Source organism: Phyllostomus hastatus, unplaced genomic scaffold (assembly GCF_019186645.2).
Source record: "Phyllostomus hastatus isolate PE091 unplaced genomic scaffold, TTU_PhHast_1.1 phas_contig_1162, whole genome shotgun sequence".
Lineage (NCBI taxonomy): Eukaryota > Metazoa > Chordata > Mammalia > Chiroptera > Phyllostomidae > Phyllostomus > Phyllostomus hastatus.
This window is the reverse complement of record NW_025333537.1, coordinates 4,827,536-4,844,994: the sequence shown is the minus strand read 5'-3', so window position 1 is coordinate 4,844,994 and position 17,459 is coordinate 4,827,536. Positions and strand designations below refer to the sequence as shown.

Genomic DNA, 17,459 nt, shown 5'->3' with positions numbered 1-17,459 from the left:
TTGTTCCACTTATTTATGCATGCATTGGTTGATTCTTGAATGTACTCAAACCAAGGATCAAACCCACAACCTTGGCATATTGGGACAACACTCTAACCAACTGAGCTATCCAGCCAGGGCCCACAAGCCTCTTACTGACCCCTCTGTGCATCTTCTCCTTTCTGCATTAGCTCCTACCATTTAGACCTGCCTGTTTCTCCTCATGCACTAGTGTAGATTCAAGAGGGGTCAAATCTCATGCAGGTCATCCTGATGAGCCAGACTGTTCATAGGTGGCACAACAAACCTGTGGATTCGTTGCCTGCTGGGTTGGGAGTGGACTCGTGAGGGCTTCCTAGGGACTGTGGGCAAGGCAGGTATTCTGTGGTTTGTCTTGTCTAAGACACAAGGCAAACCATTTTTCGTAAAGATGGTCAAGATGCTGGTTCTAACGATCACCAGTTTGATAGCACTACAGTCTGAGTGAATGAAGCTCCCACTGAGTTTTAGCAGGCTTTGGGAGGCCTGGTTTCTATTTCTAGCTCCCTTTAAATAAGCAGGTCACCCGCAATAACCGTGGACTCTTTCTGTCACCAGTGAAGAACAACTGAAACAGGCACAGGTCCAGAATGGAATTCGCTGGCTCAGCTATCTGAAAAATCCAAGGGTGAATCTTGCTTCAGGCTTGGCTCCATCCAGAGGTCAGCCCATGTCAATGTCATCACGCTGTAACACCACAACGACTCTCTTTCAGAGCTGCTGCCCTCAGGGTCCACTCCATTCTCCGGCAGCCTCTTCTGCCCTGGCAGCCAGATGGGCACCAGCAGCTGCAGGCAGACAGCCTCTCTCCTCAGAAGCGGGAAAAGAGATGCTGTCTTCCAAATGGTTCCAGCCCAGGTCCCAGCACTGAGTCTATTTGGCCTGGCTTGGTTCACCTGCGCATGCCTGAACCAATGCCTGGGCAAGAGGGATGCAATGTTTTGATTGGCCAGCCTCCAGTCACATGACCGCCCCTGAAGCACCCCACCCCCCACCCATCCCCAAACCACTAAGTGACAGAGGGTGGTTCACCAAAGAACAAGTGGGGTGCTATTAAACACCAGTGTTTACACCCGTTAATCCGTTAATTTGTTTCCCAGTTTCTGAAAGGATGTGCTGTTGGTAAAGTAATCTTGCAAATAACCTCCAGCCTGCAAACATTTTTTTGCTTGTGACTTCTACAATTTGCTTTAAAAAAAAAATTAAAGTGAGAGTCACATAACACAGAATTAACCACTTCGAAGGGGACAGTTCGCTAGCATTTAATGCCCTTATAATGTTGTACAGCCGCCACACCTGTCTAGTTGCAGGGTATTTTCCTCGACTCAGAATGAAACCCCAGGCCCCTTAAGCAGCTGCTCCTCATTCCCTCCTCCTTTCATTTCTGGCGACCACCAGTCCGCATCGTGCCCACGAATTTCCTTACTCTGGATGTTTCATGTAAGTCAAACTCTGCGGCCTATCCTGTCTGGTTCCTTGGAGTGAACACAATGTTTTCAAGGTTCCTTCACGCTGTAGCATGCATCAGAACTTCATTCCTTTTGATGGGCTGAATGATATTATTTTGTGTGTGTGTGTGTACTACAATTTGCTTGGTTTTATTTTATTTTATTTTTTTTTATGTTTCATCATGGTAAAACACCCAAAACTTACCATGGTAACTATCTTAAAGTGTATAGAGTTCTGTGGCATCAAATACACGCATGTGTTGCACGGCCAGTCTTCAGACCTTTATCATCTTGCACAACTGAAACCCTATACTCATTAAACAAACAATTCCCCATTCTCTCCTCCCCCCACAGCCCTTGGCAACCACTATTCTATTTTCTGTCTCTAGGAATTTAACTGTTTTAGGTATCTCATGAAAGTGGAATCATACAGTATTTGTTCTTTTGTGACTGACTTATTTCACTGAGCATAATGTCCCGAAGTTTCATCCAGGTTGTAGCATGAGACAGGATTTCCTTCTTTCTTAAGGCTGAATAATATTCTATGATATGTACGAGGTCTGTCCAGAAGTTATCCAGCCATGTACTATGAAAAACAGAGACATTTATTGAAGAAGATACAAAATACAAGAAACATTGTATATAGGATGATGACACCTCAGTCCCCTTCCAAGTAGGCACCTCAGGACCTCACACAGTTCTCCAACTTGCTATCCTCTGAACCTGTCGTATTTTCCTGAATCTCATCAATGGTCTGAAATCTCTTCCCTTTTAACGGTGATTTTAGTGTTGGGAAAAGCCAGAAGTCACGGGGTGCCAAATCTGGGTTCTAGGGGGCTGAGTCACTTGGGTGGTTTGATGTTTTGCCGAAAAACTCTGCACAAGATGTGATGCATGAGCAGGCGCATTGTTGTGATGAAGCTGCCAATCACCAGTTGCCCATTGCCGTGGCCTTCTGAATCATCCGAATAGTTTCTGAGGAAGAATGTTCAGGCTTAACACAAAATTTGATGCTGATTTGTTGCTCTACTCATTCAGTCATTTTGAATGTGATGACCACACAGTACACATGCTCGCCCAACAGCATGTACCGCCCCCACTGACTAGTAAAGTGAAGTTGTCATTGTTCACGCATGTGCATTCCAGGCTCTCCTCGGTTGCCAGGTTACATCAATGTCACAAAAGCTGTTCTTGTTTTCTTTTTAATATATTTATATATTTTGAAATTTTTTCAAGATTTTATTTATTTATTTTTAGAGAGGGAAGGAAGGGAGAAAGAGAGAGAGAGAGAGAGAAACATCAATGTGCGGTTGCTGGGGGCCATGGCCTGCAACCCAGGCATGTGCCCTGACTGCGAATCGAACCTGCGATGCTTTGGTTCGCGGCCCGCACTCAATCCACTGAGCTACGCCAGCTAGGCCAGCTGTTCTTGTTTTTATTAACAATGGTTGGACTTTTTACAGACAGACCTTGTACATCTGGCAGTTTCCTTCCTGGGACCCCCCACATCAAATACCCAATGCTAACAGGCCACTGCTGCGGTGGCACAGGAAGGCCTACCTCCAAAGTCCCATCCATCCACTCACTCTTTAACCAGTGTTTACTGAGCATGTACTATGTCCCAGCGTTGTGCTGGGGGTAACCCCAGACATCCTCCATTAGGGAAGATCTTCCCCATATTCTGTCCCATCCCCTCAAGTTCTTTCTTCATCTGTCTATCCATTGATGACGAGTACTCGGGCTGCTGCCACTTCTTGGCTATTGTGAATAATGCTGCTGCAAGCATGATGTGCCAAGATCTCTTTAGGACTCTGTTTTCAACTCTTTGGGATACATACCCAGAAGCAGACTTTCTGGGTCAAATGTTTTTAATGTTTCTGAGCACCTAGAACTTGCTTGTTTTTAAAGTTGATTTTCTGCCTCTTTCCTAAAAATATTTTATGCCAACGATGCCTGTAAGAATGTCAAAGAATTTTAAAAATGCTTTGAAATTCTCATAGAGGAAAACCAAAAACCTCAACATAAAAAATCTAACCAGTGGAATCCTGGAGACTAGTTGGAGTTGAAATTCCAGAACAATGTCTCGGTCCCGATCCTTGGCTAACAGCCAGCGCCTGGGTCCCCTGGAGTCACAGTTCCAAGTCACTGGCATGGCCTTGACCACTGTTCCTGAACTGTGGCTGTAGGATGGACCTTTATTTTTGTTCAGGTCTCCCTTATGAAACACTTTCTCTAGCAGAAGCACCACCCAGTGAAACTGGAATGAAGCCATTCCACTAAGTAACCGCATCAGTGAATTTCCTCCCCTCACTCAACAAACAAAAACATCCTGTGGTTTTACAGGCTCCCTCATTGCAACCTCCCCGCAGCGCCACCTACAGCAGCGCCGGCCTAGACACACACACAAATTAACAACCCAGGAAGGCAAGTAAGAGGGGCACACGGTGGGTGTGTGCCAACAGATACAACGTTTCTTTTCTTTCTTTCTAAAATTTGCTCTCCCACATCCTCTATACGTGAACAGCGTGCTCTGCGTCATCAGTAAATATCGAGCATCTGTAATGTGCCCCTAAACTTCCCCAGGGCTGGGTCTTTACTTGGATTTTTAGGGCACTTCTTGGTGTCTGCATGAAAACGAGGCTTTGTGTAGACATTTGTGGGAGCACCTGGCTGCCCCGCTCCGGCTGGGAGAAGCTCCCTCTGGGGGGGCCCTGCCTCTGCCCAGACCTGCTCCCAACTCCACAGAGAGCTCCCACCACAGACCAAAGCGGCTCTCTTCTGGGCTGGACGGCGGCCTCCGCAGGCCCCTGAGACGTTCTGAACTTCCTTGTCTCAGCCATCAAAGGAGGGGTAAGTGGGAAACGTCTCAACCCTAACAACAAAGGCATGGCTAACCAATTCACCACGCCATCATACCAGGCAGTCATTTAAAACAAGAAATGTGAGTCACGAGTTCCACACCTATTGTCAGAAACACCAAAATAAATAAAACTTTGTGGAGATAGAAATGTTTGGAATCAAACGAGAGGGTCACCCTGGTGGGTCACTAGGTTCCCTTTTGGCTTAACCATGGATCAGCCACAGAGAGGCCTCCAAGTGAGGGATCTGGTATTCCAAACTCAAAACGTGAATGTTCTTTGGCCCGGGAACTCCCCTTCCAGGATTTTATCCTAAGGAGAAAACAAACGACCAAGTAAGCACTTGTAAGATGCATGTAAAAGGTTACATATTATAGAGATATTTCCAGAGCGCAACAGCGAAAATGCCTTCAGTGTTGCTAAATGGGGGATTGTGTTTGTAAACAAGCGACAATCCACACAATAGGATCCTGTGCAGCCATTAAGAATGTTGCTCTGGTGCCCTGGCTGGTGTGGCTCAGTGAGCTGAGTGTCAGTCTGTGAACCAAAAGGTTGCTGGTCGATCCCCAGTCGGGGTACACAGCTGGGTTGTGGGCCAGGTCCACAGTTGGGGAAGTGATCAATGTTTCTCTCCCTCACTTTCTCCTCTAAAAAAATCAATGAAATCTTTAAAAAAATTGCTGTAGTAATTTATTTATAGATATAATAAGAGGAAGCGAAGAAAGGCAAATTATACAACATGTATAATTGGACCCAATTCGTACTGAATAGCACATATTTTCATACATGCATATTCACATTTATATACATTGAAGGAAATCTGGAGGGAAATACAGCAAGACATTCATTGCTTTGGGGTGGTAAGCTTATGAAAGGTCTTCAGTTAATTTTATGTTTGCTTATTTACGTTTATGAGTTTTATACAATGGGCATGTAATAACCTCCCACTTGGAGGTGCCAGGCTGTGCATGAAGCGCATCATCTGTGTTTCATTCGGTGTTCACAGTGATCATTTCAGGGGTGTTAGTAAACCCATTTTAGAGAGGGGGAAACTGAGGCTGAGGCTTAGGATACGTCATATACTGTATTCGTTTCCTACTGCTGCTGTAACAAATTATCACAAACTCAGTGGCCTACAACAACACCAATTTATTATCTTAGTCTTCCAGAGGCCAGAAGTCTGAAGTGGGTCTCACTGGGCTGAAGCTAAGGTGTCAGCAGGTCTGCCAGAGTGGCCTTGGACTTACAAGCGGAGCACAGTAGCTGGGGCCCTGCCAGATTTCTCTCCCACCAGTCTCATCTGAGAGGTGCGCTCTCAGGGTCGCCACGTGGGGTCACCTGGTGATTCACCATTTAACACCGTCACTAGGGAGAAGCTTTCTGGAGGGCTGAGCCTGTGACGGCCTCTATTCCCAGCACTCCTATTGAGGGTGTGCTTAAGAACTTTGCATCTGGCCTTTGGAACTAAGCAGACTTTTATCCTGCTTTGCTACCTATAACTTTCCAAGCCCCAGTTTCTTATTTATCTGTAAAATAGGGATAATAGCGGGACCTCCCACACTGGGTTGGTGTGAGGACGGAATGAAAGTCTCAGTGTCAAGGTCTCCGGTCAGCCTGGCACGTGGCAGCGGTAATAGCGTGAGCTTTCTTCACTGCAACACTCTGACCTGCACACAGCAGGTGCTCGGTGAGTGGTAACGGTTGTCACTGGCACATACATTCCTTCAGTGGGTGCTTTATAAACTGTATGGATGTTATTGGAATGCGTACAGCATGCCCTCGGTGAGCAGTAATGGTCAGAACCGGAGCATGCTGACCTGCACACAGCCGGCACCCAGGAGACAGGGTTTGGTTGTTTCCAACCATTGTTTTAGTGGAAGCGGTTCCAGGTCTCTCTCCTCAGCGGAGACGGCAGAGAGCAGCCCAGGGTTAACAGAGACAGAGAAAGGTGCAGACACATCCAGATGGTCCCAATCACTCCCTGCGCAGCGAGGAGAATAACACCGCCTTTCAAGGACAGCTGAGGTGGCTAAACGACACACGTTAAGAACCTTGTACCCCATAGGCTCTCCATAAAGTTGCTCCCACCTCCTAAATATCCAATGAGCTTCCGTGCTTAATGGCAGAGAATAGCTCAAAGCAAGTCTTTAAAACATCTCTTTCTGAGCATTGTCTATGAAGCTGCAGCCATCATTTCTGACCAAATAGTTTTCTTTTTTTAACACCTCGCTTGTAGGATGGCACCTACTATCTCACGGCCATTTAATGAGAGCTGTTTAATATAAACAGTGAGAGGAAAGGTGTTCCGCTTTCTCCAACTGCTGATAATTAAGGAGGTGCTGTTGACATTGGAATTACAGGTGAAATGGCTTTTTTTGGAAGGTGACATTTTCACACAAAAAAAATAAGCTTTAGTGATATGAACCTAAAATTGACAGGATGTTTTGAAAAATTCACTTATTTTCTTGGTGACACTACCACGTACCAAGTGTGCCAGGCACTATTTTAAGTGCTAGGGATAAGCCCATGGACACAAGAGATAACCCTCATGGAGTCTATATCCACATGGGCAGTGGTGTGTTTCAGATGATAAACTTGTAATCCCGAGTGCTTTGAATATGAGGAAAGAGAAAGGACAGAACAGGTGTGGATGCAGAGAGCAGAGCATGTTCCCGGTCTCGATGGGTGGGAGAAGGCGTGAGCGATCTCTGAGGGGAGTGCAGGTGAACTGGGGTAACAGTACAGTGAGGGTTGAGGGGAAAGGGGAATGAGGGGAAGGATGTTCCCGGAAGAGGGAACAGCATGTGCAAAGTCCCAGAGATAGAAAGACAAACCAGACCGAAACAAGTTTAGAACCTTGGGAGAAAAGAATGCAAGGTGGGTCGGAGAGGTACGCAGGGCCTAATCTAGGCTCTGGATTTCACCCTGAGGCAATGGGGAGCCAGAGAGGGCTGCAGGAAAATGGGAGGGGTGAGGTATACATTGACCTGATTACCATGTGAGAAAGATGAATGGGCTGGAAAGCAAAAGTGGAGGCAGTGGCCAAGGAGAATACTACCAGAGACAGCGTTGGGAAAGTGGGGGGTTGGGAGGAGGGACATGGAGAAGTGGCTCCTTTGGAGGGGCATTAAAGAGGCAGATCTCATAGGCCTGTTGCCCCTTTGTTTGTCGGGGTAGGAAAGGGGCAAGACCGTAGCCAGGAGCAGAAACATCTGGAATTTCTTTTCACCTCTCCCAAGAGGTTTTGCATGCATCACCTATCTTCTCAGAGCATCATCCCTGAGCCTGCCCTGAGCCTGAGGGTGGCTTTCCTGAGGTCCCACAGGGAGGAAGCTGCAGAGCCCACTCTGGTGCTCTCTGAGGCTCATCAACACCCTGGGCCTGCGCTCGGTCCTTGGCGTTTGTCAGTTTGTAATTTTACTCCATCGACTGTCATTTGATGACTGTTTCTCTCCACTGTGAGTCTATGCATTCCACCAGGGCAGGAGGTTCAGAGGTTCTCAAAAAAATGCATTTATAGAACAAACGATAGAAAGAACCCATAATTATATCAGTGCTTTGTCTGGAAGAAGTTGCTTCTAACTGGGACTTAAGTAGACACTGAAGTAGCTGTGGTTTACCTCTATAAAATACATATTCTTTCACCTCGCTAGCCCCTATCTAATAAAATTTCCATAAAAACTACCACCCACCAAGTCTTTAAATATATATGTTCATATATCTGGTGATTTAATACAGATATGGTAAAATGGTAGAGTATAAGGCAATTATTTTGTGAATAAACAGAATAGTATCTATACTCCTAGTTTTATCATTGGAAAGATATACTAAAAATGGTTAATGCTGTTTATATCCAAGTAGTGGAATAAAAATGACTTTTTTTACTTTTTTGACTTTTTTTCTGAATTTTCTACCATGAGCTTGAATTATTTCCTAGTAAGAAATGAAAACAACAACAGCTAAAGAAAACAGCATTAAAATGAAAAGAGAACCAACCATATGGGAAAACATATTTGCCAATGATACTTCAGACAAGGGTTTGATCTCCAAAATATATAAAGAACTCACACGACTCCACTCTAAGAAGATAAGCAACCCAACCAAAAAATGGGCAAAGGACTCTTCTCCAAGGAGGACACACAGAGGGTCCAGAGACATATGAAATGATGCTCAGTATCGCTAGCCATCAGAGAGATGTAAATTAAAACCACAATGAGATACCACTTCACCCCAGTCAGAATGGCCATCGTAAAAAAAGCAACAAGCAACAAATGTTGGAGAGGGTGTGGAGAAAAGGGAACTCTAGTGCACTGTTGGTGGGACTGCCGACTTGTGCAGCCTTTGTGGAAAACAGTATGGAATTTTCTCAGAAAACTAAAAATGGAAATGCCTTTTGACCCAGCTAGGATTATATCCTAAGAACCCTGAAACACCAATCCAAAAGAATCTATGCACCCCAATGTTCATAGCAGCACAATTTACAATAGCCAAGTGCTGGAAGCAACCCAAGTGCCAATCGGTAAATAAATGGATCAAAAAACTATGGTACATTTACACAATGGCATTCTACGCAGCAGAAAGAAAGAAGGAGCTTATACCCTTCACAACAGCTTGGATGGAGCTGGAGAGCATTATGCTAAGTGAAATAAGCCAAGAGATGAAAGACAAATACCACATGATATCACCATTAACAGGAACCTAATCAACAAAACAAACAAGTAAGCAAAGTACAGCCAAAGACATTGAAATTGAGAACAGGCTGACAGTGATAAGAAAGGAGAGGAAAGGGAATAAGAGGGAAATGGGTGAGGGGTTTACAGGAACAATGATAAAGGCCATGTGGACAATAACAAGGGAGGGGTGGGGTGGGAGCAGAAAACTGTACTTGAAAAACAATTAAAAATTGTAAAAACAAATAAATAAATAATTTTTTAAAAAAGAAATGAAAATGGACAACTTTTTATTCCCTGGGGGAGTTATTAATGTCAAAGGCTGTCCTAAGATCCAATCAGATGACTATTAATTAGTGTCCATTATATTTAGCGAAAAGAAAGCATTTGGTGGCCACATTGAGAGCAGTTTTGGTAGGGGCAGAGCCCAGTGTCCACAGAATAGGAATAATAATGGTTTTAAAAAGCCATTTCCCGAGAAGGTTGCCCGGGGCCAAGCTGTGAAGTTGAAAATCAAATACCACTGTGTCTGTCCCTAGAGAAAAATGCTAAAAAGTTCACTCACGCCCTTCCACCGGGCAGTTACCGAAACAAGTGAGCATGCGTGAAATCACTGTGAGGCTAGGACAATCCAGCTTGTTTTAGGAAATGCAGTAGAAAAGCAGGGCCTTAGCATTTCTGAATTTAGAAACTGGTACAACGAATCACACAAAAAAGAAAAAAAAATCAAAGACAGCTCAATTGCATTTCTTGAAACTGTCTTGGAAGCTGAGCCGTGGCTCCCGGGAACGCGGGGACCACGGGTCGCAGATTCCCTCCAGGCAAAAAGAAAGGCAAAGCCAGCAGCATTGGCCAAGGAGCTCGAGCCACCGCGCGCTACCAATCAGAGAGCAGAATGGGGGGGATGGGCGGTAGAACCTGCGCATGCGTTCCACTTGCAGCGGGGGCTCGCGCGGCCTTTGGCCAGTTTGTGTACCGCTCTGAGTCGGTACTGTTGACCCGCGCCTGGTCTGCAGCGTTTCCCTGGTGGTGCTCCCTCCTGCTCGGCCTCGCGATGCCGGTGGACATCGGCCAGTGGTCCGGGCCCTTGAGCCTGCAGGAAGTGGAAGAGCGGCCGCAGCACCCGCTGCAGGTCAAGTACAGCGGGGTGGAAGTTGACGAGCTGGGCAAAGTGCTGACGCCCACCCAGGTACACTAGGGCTGGGTGGGGGTGGGGGGCTGCAGGCCATCGGGCCAGCGACTGGGCGGAGGTGGGGCGGACATTACAGTCCACGTGCGCCTGATCCACTGAGGAAGTGGGGTCCTGGGGCCCATGCTGCGGGCCCAGAGTAACGCAGGGAATTCTGTACCTGGGGGCAGGGCGCGGCCTGCGGGAGTAATTAATCCACATTCCCAGGATTTATAGGCCGGGGCAGGGTTCTAGGCCTGGAAAAACAGGCAGGCTCCCCGGAGTGAGGGCAGAAACTAGGCAGGGGACCATGCCCAGGAACAAGTTGGCTTTGGTAGCCCGCGTGTCCCCAGAGATCCCCCTCTGGCCTCAGGATTTTAGGTCTCATTTTGGGGAGCAAACGCCCCACCCGAGGACATACGACGCATTATGTAACCGGTGGTTATCAGTGCCCAGCAAGGACTCCTTTGTTTTAGCCGTCAGGGACGTGGTGCTGACTTACGCAGCTGGTCGGCTCCAGGGCTGCGGGCCTTGACCTCTGACTCGGGTGGTGGAGGCGGGACCAGGTCCTGGAGGCTGACAGTGGAGAAACCAGAGTGCCTGACACCGTTGTGAGTTGGTGGTCAGGAAGCTCCGCGACAGTGGTGTCAATACAACTGCTATCGGTGACACTTTCATTGTTTTGGTGTCAATATGAAGTGCCCATTTCTCAGTCTCCCTTTCTCCATTTTCACTGTCCACGTCTGGCCTTCTTGTTTTCTGTGCACTTCTAAGTGTCCAGTTAATTACGATTTCACTTTAACAGGCCCCAGGTGACCTCCTGGTCACCAGATCTGGAGACCCTGTCATTCCAGATCTTGTAAGGTTATTGTTAAGAGGGCTCAGTCAGCACTAGGGTTGAAGTCCTGACCCCAACTCTTTCTGGCAATAACACGCTAGGATACCCAGCTTGTAGTATTACTGTTGGGACGAAAATAAATAATGTAAAGAGTGTACTGAACTTCAGTGCCTGGCTCTCAGTCGCATAAATACACTTTAGCTTTTACTAATACTCCACTCTGTTGGGAACCTGAGCCTTGGTTTCTTAAGCGTTTTTTGGCTTTTTAACTCAACTGCTTCCTTCTTGCAGGTTAAGAACCGGCCCACCAGTATTGCATGGGATGGCCTTAATGCAAGTAAACTCTATACCTTGGTCTTGACAGACCCGGATGCTCCGAGCCGGAAGGACCCCAAATATAGGTAAGCTGGAGGAAGCTGGGGAACTGTAGGTCACCCAGATAGGAGCTGGTGCTTCTTGCACTGGGTCAGTCTTCCCCTGGACGTGCTGTGCTGGTGAACTTGGTTTGGGGTGTTCACATGCATGCTTAAGCCTGAGCACACATTTCTGGTCTCTCTGCTCCGCAGAGCAGGAGCCTAGACACTATTGTGCTAATATTGCACTAATATCTGGCTCGCAGCTCTATTGCTGAGAGCCAGATCCGCCCGAGGCCTGTTTCTGTACAGCCCCAGGAACTGAGAATAGTTTTTACATTTTTTAAGAATTGGGGGGAGGGGGGGGATGGAAAGAAGCATACTTTGTGACATCTGAAAATTAAATGAAGTTCAAATTTCATTGCCCACGAAACAAGGGTTGCTGGGCCGCAGCCATGGTAGCTTGTGTACGTCTTGTCTCTGACTGCGTCCGCGCTCCAGCCAGGGAGTGGAGGTGTGGTGACAGGGAGTGTGGACGGCCAAGCCAAACGCATTTACCGTCTGGCCCTTCACAGAAAGTTTGCTGGCCCCTGCTCTAGTCCGTCTCAGAGGGAGGGGGGTGCTGGGTCCTCCCTTCTGCAGACCCCGGAGGTTTGCACGACCAGGAAAGCGAACTGTCTGCTTCATCGCTGTATCCTGGCACGGAACGTGGGCCTCGTGCCCCTTTGCTGGCGGTGCAGTGAGTGTGCGCTGACTTCCTGTGGTGTTGACCGGCCTGTGTTCTCCCACAGGGAATGGCACCACTTCCTGGTGGTCAACATGAAGGGCAACGACATCGGCAGTGGTACAGTTCTCTCCGACTATGTGGGCTCTGGGCCTCCTAAGGGCACAGGTCAGTAAAGGCTGCTTTTGGGGGGCGGCGGGAGGGGAGCCTGGGTACACATTAGGATTGGCCTGATGTGCTGCAAATTTTAGTCTGATTCTTAGAGCGCTATTGTATTTATGAGAGCCCTTACCCTGGTGGAGGTTTCAGGCAGTGAAGTTCACCTCCAAGGCAGTTGTCAGGAGGCTAGCACCTTGGGTTCTGGTTAGATGGACTCTGTTAGCGTTGCCTCTGAGTTCTTATGCCTTTAGTAAGCCAGGGAGGTCTGTGAGGAGACGTGTGCTTGAAATACCTTCCTAGAGAGGGGCTGCACGTGGCATGAACACAGTTAAACCACCTAAGCTCCGTGTTCTGCCTTGGCCCTGTGGGATCTTTGAGCTTTTAGTTCCCATAAAAGCTCTCAGAAATGATCATGGTTTCCAAATTAATTATTAAAAATTTGCTTCTTTGTCTCTTTATAGCTTCCTTCTCTCTTGAATATCTAGTGTGGTGTCTTTCATACATATGGAAGACTTTAAGAACGATGTTGAAGACACTCACACGTTGTATTGTACTGTGTTATATATGTAGACCAAGTTAGATGAGTGTTGCCCAGGTTAATGGTGGGACAAGGAGGAAGTGGGTGGTGGAGCGTGGCAGCGCCCTAGCTTCTGTGCGCATTGTCCAGCCACGAGTTGGCCTGCAGAGGTACAAGAAGGTCCCTGAGGAGGACAGTTGGCCATAGACTCCTGTCTTACCTGTAGATCCCAGAAGCTTCAGATGGCTTCGGCCCTCTCATGCATTCATAAAGGACGGTAAAGGTACATCTTTCTCAGGGATCTATTAAGTTCTCTAGGGCAGTTATGAAATGAGGCAGTTTAATTATGGGAGTACACATTGGAGAATAAAGCAAGTCTCTCAAGTAGGCGCTGTGTTCTCATTAACAAAAAAAGCCTCAGGAACTCGCCTTTTTTTTTCTTTTCCTTCATATTCTTTTAGTAAGGTGTAATTTACGTGCAATAAAACACAGGTTGTAAGGGTATAGAGAGTGGATATTGGTGGATGCACACACACTTTTAAGTTGACTTTTCCCAGCACTAACCATTTTCTGACACCTGACTCCGTAGATTACTTTCGTATTCATGTAAAGGATACACGGTATGCATTTGTTTTTGGTGATTGGTCATTTTCACTTGAGATAATGTCAGGGATTCATCCGTGTGTTGTTTGTATCAGGAATTCATTCCTCTTCATTGCTAGTCGTATTCCATTGTGCAAATGTACCACAATTTGTGTAGCCATTTTCCTGTGAATGGACATTTGGGCTGTTTCCAGTGTTCGGATATTACGACTGAAGCTGCCGTACACATTCTTGTCGTTTTGTGGGCACAGGTTTTCATTTTTCTTGGGTAAATACCTATGAGTCGAATGGTTGGGTCATAGAAATCACCCAAGAGTTCTCCTAAGTGACGGGAAATTTTTACATTCATTAGCAATATACAAAAGTTTCAGAAGACCCATCTGAGATTCATGTGGTTCCATATCAAACCTTATCCACGTTGTAGCATGTAACAGGATCTTTTTTAAGGCTGAATAATAACTTATTGTGTGTGTATGCCATGTTGTGTTTACCCGTGCATTTATCAATGGATGTTTGTGTTACTTCCACCTCTTCACCACTGTAGACAATGCTGCAGTAAACGTGGGTGTGCAGATGTCTCAATAGCTTAGAGACACGACTCATGGCACCGGTTTGTGTCCAGTACCTAATGCTGCGGGGTTCATAGGGCACCTGCTGGCTCATTTTCAGGCAGTCTTTGCTACTTAGTTAGTTGAAGTGAGTTGGGCCATTTCTTCCAACCACGTCTCCTGTCTTCCAGGGAAGTAAGCCCTGGTGGTAGAAAGATAATGCTCCCCTTTAGCCTGTGCAGGTGTGATTGTGGTGGGATGCGTTGCACACCTGGTTGGTGATTGGCTGGTGCCCTTCATCCACTTCTCATAGTTTTTAGCACCTCCTGTGTGCCAGGCACTGAGTCAGGTAGGTTCTGGGGTGATAAGGGTCAATGAGACAAAAACACTGGAGCTTTATGGGGCTCTCTCTCCAATGAGGCGGTGAACTTAAAAAGCAAGGATTTTAGATAGGCATGTCACTGTGCCGGAAGGAGAAGGGGCACTCTCGTGGGAGTGGTGGGAAACGGCCGGTGATCAGCTCCTGTCGGAGACGGGCCAGAGTCGGAGTGCAGTGAGCGGGGAGCGGAGAGCAGTAGGAGGAGTGGGCAGGGGCCGAATCCTGCAGGTCCTTAAAGGGTGTGGACTTTGTACTAATTGCAGTGGAGTGACACTGGATGATTTTCAGCAGGTGAGTGACCTGACTCCTCCTGGGTTCTCAGTGTCCTTATGAATGGGGTGGTCCGGGTCCCTCCAAATTGGCAACGTTTCTGTGAAGATGGGTGATGTCTCCCTTAGATGCCTAGCCGTGTGTATATCTTCCCTCTGCCTTTCCCCCCAGGCCTCCACCGCTACGTCTGGCTGGTTTACGAGCAGGACGGGCCGCTGAAGTGTGACGAGCCCGTTCTCAGCAACCGGTCTGGAGACCACCGTGGCAAATTCAAGGTGGCATCTTTCCGCAAAAAGTACCACCTCGGGTCCCCAGTGGCCGGCACGTGCTACCAGGCGGAGTGGGACGACTATGTGCCCAAGCTCTACGAGCAGCTGTCGGGGAAGTAGGGGAACGCCAGGAGACAGGTGTCACCCCGGGGGGCCCAAGCAGTGTTCTCAAGTTCAGCGATGCATGTAGATTTCTCCTCTTCCCGGTTCCCATTCTCACAGGCGAGACCTGAGCAGATAGTGGTGTAGGGTGACGTTTCCTTCTGCCTTTCCTTTGTCATGGTACCAGGTCACACAACCTGGTTTATGTTTTGATCAAATTGGACTCCAGTTTGGGGGCTATTTTGGTACTAGGAGGTGGTCATCAGATTGTTCACGTAAGAGCAAGCCGGAATTTAAAGGGGAAAAAGTTTTGGTAAGAAGAACAGGTCTACAGTAATAGGGCAGAGCACCACACAATCTTTAAGGGAGGTTAAAAAAACAAACAAATGATTCCTTGTGCCCTTGCGAGCTCAAATCCCGAATTGTGCGTGGTGGCATATCCTGAGATGTTTCCACGGCCCTGTCTCTCTCCAGGCAGCCAGGGGCTGGCGTGTCCACTAACCCCCAGTGTATGCACACCTCAGGTTGGTTGGTAGGTGTCCGTGTTCTGCTCCAGCTCATTTAAAGACCAGTACTGGAAAGGGCAACAGGGAGCGTCGCTTCCCTGTTGTGGCACAGCCGTCTGGATGAGCGGCGGGGCTGCGGGAGGGGTTATCACAAATCCCCAAGTCTGTGTCTTAAACTGACCACTCTCCGTTTGTTGGTGTAACAAAAGCCGGTCTGGAGTTGCTGAATGTTGTGTTAATTCTTCTGTTTGCTTATAGTTGAATAAAAATAAAACCCTGTGTGGACAAACCGAGCCTCCAGGTATTTTGTCCTTTTGAATATGGAGTTTCATAAATGTGGAAAGTCAAGAGACGACCCCAGAGGGTGAATATCTCCTTTCCTGGACCAGCCGAGATGACCGGGACTTGATCCAGGGACCATACAGAGTCCGCACTTACACAAATGCCATTGAACTGTAGCAGGAACGACCATTCATTTCAGTTGGAGGGTTTTTAAAAATCATAAAACTTCAGCCAAGGTTTCTTGCCCAGAAAGCACCTTTGCTTTTTGTAAGAGGCCCCCCTGGTGTAGTTGGGTGCAGACACCGTGACAGTCTGCTAAGAAACAGCCTGTACCTCTCTCTGCTCTAACTCACAATCCACGTAGGATCAGTACCAGGGAGGGGGGATGTGGATGGGTCACCCACAACCGCTGATGCACCAAAAGGAAAGGAAGGCCCTGGAAGGTCTGATCACTGACCTGGTCTGTGGTGGAGATAGGAATCCTGAATCAGAGCTGGCAGGTGCGGGGCAAGGCTGGGCTCTGTCCCACCTTGCGCTGCTATACTCCTCTGAAACACTTGCAAATGTTGCCTCATGTAACCTCTGGGGGCAGATAAGGTAGAGAGTAATTTTTTTAACTGTAGGGTTATAAAATTCATTTTTAAAATATTTTCTCCCTGGCTGGTGTAGCTCAGTGGATTGAGCATTGGCCTGTGAACCAAAGGGTTGCAGTTCAATCCCTGGTCAGGCACATGCCTGGGTTGCGGGCCAGGTTCCTGGTTGGGGGTGTGCAGGAGGCAGCCCATCGATGTTTTTCTCCCTGTCTCCCCCCCCCACCACCTCAGTTCCCCTTTCTAAAAATAAATAAAGTTTTTATTTTACAAAACAAAAGCTGTAAAGAAAACTACCTCATCGACCTTAAAAATAAATGTGAAAAGTAATGCACACATTTACTTGCAGACAAGGCAAACAGTATAGGAAGACAATGCTTTTCCCCTTTTGCATCCACAGTGACCAATTTTCTTTCAGAAGAAAATGTACATCCTGATACCAGTATACATTTATATATTTACCCTTAAAAATTATAGTCTTGCTCTGTCTTTCCCCAACTGTTGTACTTCCATGCCATTTATCTTCAGTTAACAGGTCAGCCCAGTTCATGTCATTTTGAACAAACACTCTATTTTATGGGAGTTTTCATAATTAACCAATCCAATTCCCTACCGTGATTATAATATTTCTTGTTATTTGCTGTTACAAACTGTGCTTTAACAGACATTTTCTGTGTGTAAAATGTTTTTTGCAAGTAATTTAGTGGAGTAAATTCATAGCATTGAAATAATCAGTTCAAAGAACATACACAGTTTCAATGCTGATGCTGACAAACCATCCTCCAGAAAGATCATTCTGATTATATTCCCGGCAATGGTGTATCAGAGTAACTCTTGCTATACCCTTGGCAGTTTTCTCAAGCTTTACACAAGTGACAATTTTATAGTTATGTATTTAAAATCATTCACTCTTTCTGTGAACTGTTGTCTTTGAGACTTGTATCTTGCTCACCACAGTACTTTTTTAGTTATGGTCTGAAGATGAATGAGGAGTTACAGCAGTCTGTTTCCTTGTCTAAAACAGGTATAGACTCATAAAGGACTCTGGAAAAGGTCAACAACCCCACCGAAAAAGGTGAAGTGTATGCACAAAAAGTTCACATAAAAGGAATAATACGCATGGAAAGATATACCAGTAACCTTAGAAACGATGGGAT

The 17,459-nt window shown here is 46.8% G+C and overlaps 1 protein-coding gene across 1 annotated transcript; it reads left to right on the top strand.

Annotated features, from left to right (window-relative positions):
• Positions 1-9,910: 9,910 nt before the first annotated feature.
• On the top strand, positions 9,911-15,719 carry PEBP1 (phosphatidylethanolamine binding protein 1). Its single transcript, XM_045846277.1, has 4 exons — positions 9,911-10,183; positions 11,292-11,401; positions 12,145-12,245; positions 14,725-15,719. Exons 1-4 carry the CDS (start codon positions 10,049-10,051, stop codon positions 14,940-14,942), a joined length of 564 nt encoding a protein of 187 aa, XP_045702233.1. The 5' UTR covers positions 9,911-10,048; the 3' UTR covers positions 14,943-15,719.
• Positions 15,720-17,459: the final 1,740 nt, after the last annotated feature.

Coding starts and splice junctions, on each gene's coding strand:
- PEBP1 (XM_045846277.1), top strand. CDS start 10,049: ATGCCGGTGGACATCGGCCAGTGGTCCGGGCCCTTGAGCCTGCAGGAA. Junction 10,184..11,291: donor AAGTGCTGACGCCCACCCAG/GTACACTAGGGC, acceptor TCCTTCTTGCAG/GTTAAGAACCGGCCCACCAG. Junction 12,246..14,724: donor TGGGCCTCCTAAGGGCACAG/GTCAGTAAAGGC, acceptor CTTTCCCCCCAG/GCCTCCACCGCTACGTCTGG.